The 8,838-nt window shown below is 42.3% G+C and overlaps 1 protein-coding gene across 1 annotated transcript; it reads right to left on the bottom strand.

Annotated features, from left to right (window-relative positions):
• Nucleotides 1-320: 320 nt before the first annotated feature.
• On the bottom strand, nucleotides 321-5,025 carry LOC133440590 (transmembrane protein 74). The gene is made up of 3 exons (XM_061717907.1): nucleotides 4,895-5,025; nucleotides 4,059-4,304; nucleotides 321-3,245 (listed from the first exon to the last, which is right to left on the bottom strand). Exons 2-3 carry the CDS (start codon nucleotides 4,245-4,247, stop codon nucleotides 2,526-2,528), a joined length of 909 nt encoding a protein of 302 aa, XP_061573891.1. The 5' UTR covers nucleotides 4,248-4,304; nucleotides 4,895-5,025; the 3' UTR covers nucleotides 321-2,525.
• Nucleotides 5,026-8,838: the final 3,813 nt, after the last annotated feature.

Below are 8,838 nucleotides of genomic sequence, written 5' to 3'. Positions count from 1 at the left end.
TATTTCCATGACCATTGTAAGTTTTAAATACTTAATAGCTCCCAGCAGATTTGTTCATGTGTGTATATTATGGCTAATTGGGAGCCGGTCGCATGACTGTTGTGACTGGCTTCTGTTGAAGAGGCACGTTGCATTATGGGACACAGTATGCAAGATGGACTGATCAGTTGCACATTGGAAATTCTCCCTATATATATATATATATATATATATATATAGGGAGAATTTCACTCAAAATCATCACCATTTCCTCTGAGCAGAGGGGTTGCCACAGCGAATCATGTCTGCACTTCATTTTTGCCCAATTTTACGCCAGATGCCCTTCCTCACACAATATGTATATGTACATTTATGTGTGTATGTATATTTATTATAACTGTGTATGTATATTTAGCAGTCTGGTCTTTGCCTGGTTACTAGAGCTTTTCAAGACTGCACTTGATTCAGTGCTTCAGCCGAGCTCCCTGCGTCTACCTGCAAATCACTTTGATAACATCAAATAAAAACGTTTTAGAAGAATGATATCCTACATTAAAGAAGTAATTGGTTCTTTGAAGTCACAGCAGCTTAAGTTTTGGAAGTAGGGCAGCTCTTTCATGTGTGATTAGACGTCCTTAAGCCAATCTTCAAGTGGCAGGGGATGAGAAAAAAAGAAAAAGAAAAACAGCCTGATATGTAAAATCTGATCAACCTCCAAGAGTTGCAGGCACTTGGGCTATGGTCATCCAGGAGCCTTCCCACACATTTCTAATTCTAAATATATTGTGAATTTTATAGGTGAAAAAGCACACAGGAACACGGAAAGGCTCCCATGACAAAAAAATCTGACATATGAGGCAACACGGGCAAATAGGAGAGCAAACACACCCAAAGGAAAGGCAGAGGAAGGTGCATGGATGTCAGCGCTGTCAGGTCAAGTCTCTCACAAAAAGTGAACAACGTGGGGCTCTCACATGCAAACAGCCAGGCTCAGTGGCTTACCTCCGCACTGCACCAGAGAGGAACTGTCACTGGATATTACCATGTGGATCATTGAGCCGATTCTCCCAAGTCACGGCAGACAGGGACAGCTTTACAGCCCTACTTACGCCCACTCTCCTGCCCTGGGGACACACACGTTTGCCTGCTTCCTGAAATATGTCCGTGTGCAATTTTGCTGTTGGAAAACCTTCACATTAAATATGAATAGCCTTAATAATATATGGAAGCTCTGAGAGGTTGCATCCTGGGTATGAAAAAAAATCTGATCCACCCTTTGTTTGTCAAACGTAGCTCTTAACATTTCCAATACTTTTTATTAAAGGGGACATATTATGAATACATATCACTTTATGTTTGTTTGAGAGCATTTATTTTTGTGTTTGAACTAAAACAATTACAATGAAAGCGGTTTTTTTTACCAGATTTTAGGGATCAGAATTAATGTAGGGTAATTTTAATTAACATGTGAACTAAACTAAGCTAAAAATAGCAAGCTTGTTGTTACCACAATAACGCGGGTGTGCTTCAACCAATTGGTAGGCTTATTTATCACAGGCTTTTGCACATTTTTGGATTAATAGGGGGTTAGGTGCAGTCTGGTCCTGCCAATATAGCACCATCCAGAGCCCTGAAAACTGGGCTTCAAACCAGCTCTTCTAGTTCTTACAATGTCAGTTTCAATTAGCCAGTCAGTCTTACAGAAGACTGTGACATCACAGTCCCAGATCAGAGTTGTAGCCTCGTCTAACCCATGCCCAAACTGCCCATAATGCTGCATGGCCTCCAGCTCTGAAGTGGTACAGCAAAAAGTCTTGATAATGGTTTCAAAAAAAGGCAAAATCCATAAAAAAAACAGTGGGGTTAAGTGGAGTGAAAGGCCTGAGGGGCCGAAACAACTACAGCAATGGGAGCAACAAGGACAAGGCTGAAAAAGAAGATATTGCACAGCATCTATAGCATTTTGAAAAAAGCAAGCCACAACTTTTTTCATTAAGACCTTAAGAAATTTAAAAAACCCTTTGAACAAAAAGTTTCATAATATGTCTCCTTTGAATAATTTGAGAACAACTTCATCCTACATGAAGATCCCACAAAGTGGTGAAAGCAGCACACCAAAAAATGTCGATGCAAGACAGGCTCAGTTACACATTTCCATATTTTATTGCTTTTTTATTACAATAAAAGATGGAAATGTGTAACTGAGCCTGTCTTGCATCGACATTTTTTGGTGTGCTGCTTTCACCACTTTGTGGGATCTTCAAGTTAAGTTTCTTTCAAGTCCAGCACCCACTGCAATTGGCAGCAATCAGAGGAAGCGCAGCTGTCTTCTCCTATTCATCCTATGTTTGCAATTGATCACTTTGCTTTTAGTGATCACTTTTTTAAAATCATGAAATAATAAGATTTAGATAAAACACAAAAAATTAAGCAGAATTTACACTTTGATGTATCAACATTGTTTTAGTGTGCAATATATTAGAGAATGCACACTTATGGCATTAGTCCTCATTAAAATCCATGAATATATCACAGATGTAATGGCTTTAAGTCAAAGTTTCCACCGTGATCTCCTCCTCCAGGGACAAGTGTGCGGAGGAATGGCTCGGGCTGGACCGAGTCTTCAGGCTGATGGAGCCGTACAGCTTGGCCGATCGCTTGGAGTAAGCCACGACCTTCCTGCGGTACATCTCGCCCTTCCACAGGGACACCATGAGCAGCGTGGAGAGCACGGCCCCGCCCAGCGTGAGCAGGCACAGGCCGGCGATCACGCACCGGTCCAGGTGCGCGCCCACCCGCGCGCTCTCCCGCTCCAGCCGCTCCATCTCCCGGGCAGACACGCTGTCCCGGTCCACCTGCACGTCCCGGGGCACCACGTAGGAGATGATCACCAGGGAGATCCCGGTCACCAGGAAGGTGACGGCGCTGATGAAGCCGTAGTCCACGGATCCGGAGCTCTCCCCGAAGGAGAGCTCGTCCTCGGAGATGAAGGACAGGTCCGGTAGGGTCTCTGAGCACGGCTCGCAGCCGTTACGCACCGGCCTCAGGCTGCTTTTACAACTCGTCTCCGGGCTGGCCAGTGTTAAGTTCACGTTCTCGTCCACAAAAGTGAAGGATGTCTCTAGTTCCTTGTCGCAGCAGACCCGGGTTTCCTCCACGGGGGGGCAGCGCTTCAGCTCCGCTGTCCGTGGTGCTGACGGCACCGGCCGGCCATGGCCGTGGTTACAGCCGGGGCTCTGCCAATCCATGCTGCCCGCACACAAACTCTATTCTATTCTATTTATATAGCGCCTAATACAACAAAAGTTGTCTCTAGGATCTTTCCAGAGATCCAGAACATGACCCCCAGGAAATTATTACATAAACTATGGCAGGTAAAAACTCCCCTAGTGGGAGAAAAGCCTTAAGCCAAACAGTGGGAAGGAAAAACTCCCCTTTTTAAGACGGAAGAAACCTGGACCAGGACCTGGATCATAAGGGGGGATCGATCCTCCTGCTGAAGGCCAGACTGGGGGGGCTACTTTGTGGTTCTGCGCACGCGCACTAGTCGATTTTCAAAGTTTGATTCCCACAACCATCATTTCTTGTACGATGTCAAATTGATAATATGGGATTTTGAAGTATTTGATCCTTCAAAATACACTACCCATGACATGAATTGCATTACACGTTGTGAACATTATACGATAAAGAGGGAAAAAAAACAATTCTATCGCTTTATTTGATATTCAATTCAGTCATTCGCCACAGGGTCATTAAGAACACATTCTTATTTGTTTATTTCTTATATAGGCTATCTACTGCCCTTAGTTTTCAGCAACTTGTGCTTTTTATTATTTAACCTTCTTTTCTCATAATTTTATTTCATTCTATTTGTTATTTACTGTCTAATTATGTCTTGCCGCTTTTAATGTCGATGTAAAGCACTTTGAATTACCTTGTGTTGAATTGTGCTATATAAATAAACTTGCCTTGCCTTATTTACAATAACGGGCCTGGCAAGCGACAAGGACCACGTGGGCTATAGGGAGTAAAACACAGTAAAAATTGTAGCTCTACAAAAGGTAGAAAACCATTAGGTCGTATTTTTTTGGCAAAGCAGCAGAGATTGGCAGAACACCGCCCTCCCCCGGGAGCGCTCCTCCTGTTGAGCCGTCCGACCTCCGGCCGTGTAACACCCGCTCAAGGACACCGGGACCCCCGGGCTGTCCGGGCTCTGTGGGCTCTCTGCCTCCCCCGTGTGCGGGCAGGAGCTGCGGGGAAGCCATGCTGGTTCTCTCCGAGCCTTCCTCCTCCTCCCACGGTGTTTCCACCGCACAGCATCCCTAACAGGAGGACACACACCAGCTCCAAGTTACACCACGCACCTTCATTAGATTATAGCCTCGCTGCAGAGCGGCAAGCCCCCTTTTGTAAAAAGCAAAATTGCATTTAAACTTAAGCTTGAAGTAAAAAAAAAAAGTTGCAGCCACTTTAAACTTGACGAGACACATGTTAAGAGAAATCCGCGAGGCTTCTTGAAAGGAGCTTATATAGATCAGTGATTATCCAAATGCCCCAGTATCCAATTAGGTAAACATTTCACGTTTAAACCGAGGCTAAGACATGCCCATTTGTTCTCAAATGACACACATTATAAGAAAATATAAGACAAATTACATAAAATAAATTGATATGTAGTAGCCTAATATTTAAAGGAAATAGCGACATCAACTTATTCTCACAAATAGCCGACATTACATTCAAGGGAAAACGAGAAATCGGAATGGTCAAATGCACATTCTGAGTTCAGCATAGGATGTGACAAGCTCCTCTGCATAAGGGTGGACCAGTCATCACAATCCGGTTTTTTAATCCCCTCACTAAACATCTCATCATCAGACTGCACAGATAGGCGAGAAACAAGCAAACTCACCGCGCTACTCCAACATCCCGTTAGATTCTTTCTCGTTCAGCTGACCAAACCGGATAACGGATTCAGATAAGAGGAAGGAAAAAAAGCTGATCCGAGAATCTGCTTTAAATGCAGACTCTCCGGTCCCCGCACGATGCTGTGACGGCAGATTTAGTCCCTCCCACACACTGAAGCCTGATTTGTGGTTCCGCGTTAAATCGACGCGTACCCTACGTCGTAGGGTTCGGCGTATGCTCTGCGTCGCTGTAACGCAGAACCATAAATCGGCCTATGCAGCGCTGAAAGCAGCGCCGCTATCTGGCAGCAGGTTCAGATCTCTGCCTGTCAATCAGCGCAGGCGGGATGTGCAGATTTCACGGGGGTGAACCGAGGGGAACTCTAGAACCTATTTTTGTTCTTTCTTTTATTTCATATGAAAAATGCTGATCCTGCAGGACACACCTCAGCAGAATCTGCACTGGGATGTCAGTAAAGGGCTGGGCTGAACAGCTCCAGTCATATAAATATAGTAGGCTAAATGTATTCTGATGAAAGTAGTTTTTAGTATTTAAATACAACCTCAGATGGGAAACAACATATATCGCTTTGCCAATGGTGTTCAATAAAAATGAAGCCATGTGGTCAATACTAAGCACCCCCTTACTGCTTTGATCCAGGTGTAGCTCATCATCAGCATTTGATGAACTGATAATCAATAGGTGTGCCGAGCTCCATAAAAGCAGAGATGGCAGATTGCTGATCTGGAGCACTTAGACATATACCAACACAATGCAGAGAGGGATAGATATAGAGTTCAAGGTTAAACAGTGAGAAATGATTCAAAAGCTGGAAGCATTTAAGACAGGTGGATTACCCGTCAAATGTATTCCAAGGTCAGACCAGGCAACGCCCAATCCATAAAAAAGTGCCATATAAAATCCTGTTCTCAATAAGCATGGTAAATGTTAAAGTTAATGACAGACCAATTAGATGATTTGTTTCACAGGTTTACCTGGAGAAAGCCTCTCATGGAATGACAGAGGTTTGGAAAACTGCATCCGAACAAACAAGACTTCTTTAACAATGTCCTATGGAATTGTGTGCTTTTGTTCTTGTCAAACTCAGTAAAAACACCACTGACCTCAAGGAACTGAAGCAGTGTTGTGAAGAACAATAGCCTCCTCCATTATGACTGATAAGGTCATGCAGGAATCAACTCCTTCAAGTTCATGTTGCTGAAGGAGGAATGAGCTATTGAAACATGGGCACACTTACATTTGCCCACATGACATCTTTTTTATTCCCTTTTTTGTGAAATATAAAAGGGGAATGTTATTTGTTCAAGATCATATTTGTGTAATATCCTACAAATCACAAAACATAACACTAAGAGAGAAGAAAAGAGCAGGTATACCTGCCTATGGGCCTACCAATATGTGCACATTACTACAGAACACCACAAAGAACTGAAAAATTCAGACTGTATATGAGACCGACTTCTTGCAAATCATGTGGTTGTGGTGTTTTTTCATTACGGAAAACCTCAGGCTGCAGGAGTATAATTATGTTACCTTGCTGTGCAGGTAAACAACATTAGCCCATTATTAAACACAGAAGTAGATACATCCTTTCCTTATAAATGCTCCAGCAAAGAAGATTTAACATTTGTATATGTTTGGAGTATTTTGCATGTTTTGCATGTTGCATGTTTTGCATGTTTTCAGTTTATCTCCAAAACATTTCCAGCTGTGCAATGAAATTATTGAAATGTATGTATCACTCACCATCTGTTCTCATGTGTCCTCTCAGAAGATTACCAGTCACTATGCCAAATCCATCCTAATCCACGTTTAATCGAGAGATCTAATAGGTCGCCGGAGCTGCAAGCCCCCTCATAATTCTTTTTTAAGTTCATGTCTTTTAGCCTTCAGAGTTCTTGTCTTCGTATATGTCCTTTAAATTTTCAGAACAAGCATTTAACATCATGAGCAATTTATTTCCTCCTCAGGAATTGACACTTCATAAACTAGATGCTAAAGACTGACCATCATCAACCATTTAAATGTCCAATCCCACTTCAGACTGAATACTCATTTGCTGACTGTTCCACCTTACTTGGCCGAAGCAGACAGCAGCTATAAATACAGTTGCCACTTTTCCTGAACTGCTAGTGGCTTGCTGAATGGCTTTGGCTCACTTCCCAATGTGGCCCCATTTAACAGATGAGTAAAGAACAAGGGAAAGCGCTAAGAGAGGAAAAGAAGGAAAGAAGAAGACCGTCGCGGACAAAACATCACTGTCTGATGGAGCTAAATGATTTATGGTCTGTATGGTCTGATTTTGGTCAGATTCAGTCAATGCCACACAGTGAGACAGAGAGGAAGCTCCAGTCTAAACACATCTGCAAAGGTACCAATAACTATCAGATGCTATCTATCTGCAACAGTGCACCACTTTTCCTGCTGGCAAGGACACGAGGTTAGAAAGACGAGAAGCGGCTTTGGAGTCATTGCCTCTAAAAGCTGTTTACCCTTGTACAGTGTTTCCTGCCACAGGCATGCATCCTCATACACACACACACAAAGAAACCAAAACTTAAGAACATGCTCGTAGCAGTGCCTCTTTTCTTTAGCCAGCAGCAGCAACCGCATGTCGGAAGGCGATGCAGAGGGGATGTGGACATGCAAACACAGCAGCAGGAAGGAGAAGGAGACTGAGACACTGTCTGTGTGGGAGAGGGAGTTATGAAATTGATTAATGAATTTAGGAGTGGCTGAGGTTGCCTGACCTTCAGCTGATGCAGATCAGTGTCCAAGTGCATGTGTGTTTTAAAATAGGTGCACAAGTTAGAACTGCATGAAATGAGTAATAGGCTTCTCCTGCAAAAAAAAAAAAGAAAAAAAAAGCTCCCTGCACCAGCTCTTTGTGACCTTAATCTTGCATCATGTTTGCATCATAGAATTAAACCAGGTTGCATTGTGCATGCACACACCTACTCACACAGGCTCTTCCAGAGAGATCATGTCACAGGATATTGGTACTAAATTAACTACCATGTGTAAGCTATACTTCTAAAAAATATATATGCAAAGCTTAATAGCGCAAATAATATGCTAAAATAAAAGTATATGAAAAACAGGAAGCAAAAAGAATCTGGCAAGGACACGTATCAAAGTAATCACATGACTGCAACAGTATTTAATACAAGTTCTTCACATTTTTGCAAATATTTAATATATTTAACATTCGAATAAACTGATTCTGATGCACTATACAGACCGACTGAGAAGGATAATTAATCGTTTGATCACAAAAAAACAAAAGCAACGTTAGTCCTGCGTTTACACAGACAGACCATGCCAGGCTGTTGTTTCTTCACAGCAGCTATTCTGATTGTAACTAATCATAACACAGGGTTATTTTTTCTGACTTAAATAGCACTATGATGTTATTAGTTGAACAGCATTGACCTCAATATTTCAGGTCAAAATAGCTGCTGAGAACAGAGTGAGACTGTTTATCCCCATCACGCCACTGTGATATGAATCATGTCGCCTGGAGCCAGCAATAATTACATTGGATGATTGATTATGTTCATTTCTATCCAATAGCGTGTTGAAAAATAGCTATAAGTGTAAACACAGAGCCATCTAAACTTAAGTAGGCACAATAAACTACTACTGTAAAAAAAAAGAAATCTCTAGTTACTCTGTGGCTAATTCTTCTGTAGCAGACTCATCCCGCTCTTGTTACAAAGGTAGAGAGATGAGTGCATTCATGATAAAAATCAGCTATAGATATATTATAAAGGCTACACACTGTATGAGATAGCTACTGTGTATATAGCGACAACTCTGTTAGACATAGCTAAATATTAACCTGACGGAGCATAATCATTCATAATTTAAAGGAAAACCTTTTGTGGTGATGTTAATTACTTCTAACAGACCACTGTGACTGTCTGT

Source organism: Cololabis saira, chromosome 3 (assembly GCF_033807715.1).
Source record: "Cololabis saira isolate AMF1-May2022 chromosome 3, fColSai1.1, whole genome shotgun sequence".
Lineage (NCBI taxonomy): Eukaryota > Metazoa > Chordata > Actinopteri > Beloniformes > Belonidae > Cololabis > Cololabis saira.
Note: the sequence above shows the minus strand (reverse complement) of the source record. Positions and strands in the feature narration are given on the sequence as shown.

Bases quoted from the DNA above. Each gene is read 5' to 3' on its own strand.
- LOC133440590 (XM_061717907.1), bottom strand. From the start codon at position 4,247: ATGGCTTCCCCGCAGCTCCTGCCCGCACACGGGGGAGGCAGAGAGCCC. The intron at 3,246-4,058 runs CTAATGGTTTTC...AGAATAGAATAG, and splicing joins CTTTGCCAAAAAAATACGAC to AGTTTGTGTGCGGGCAGCAT.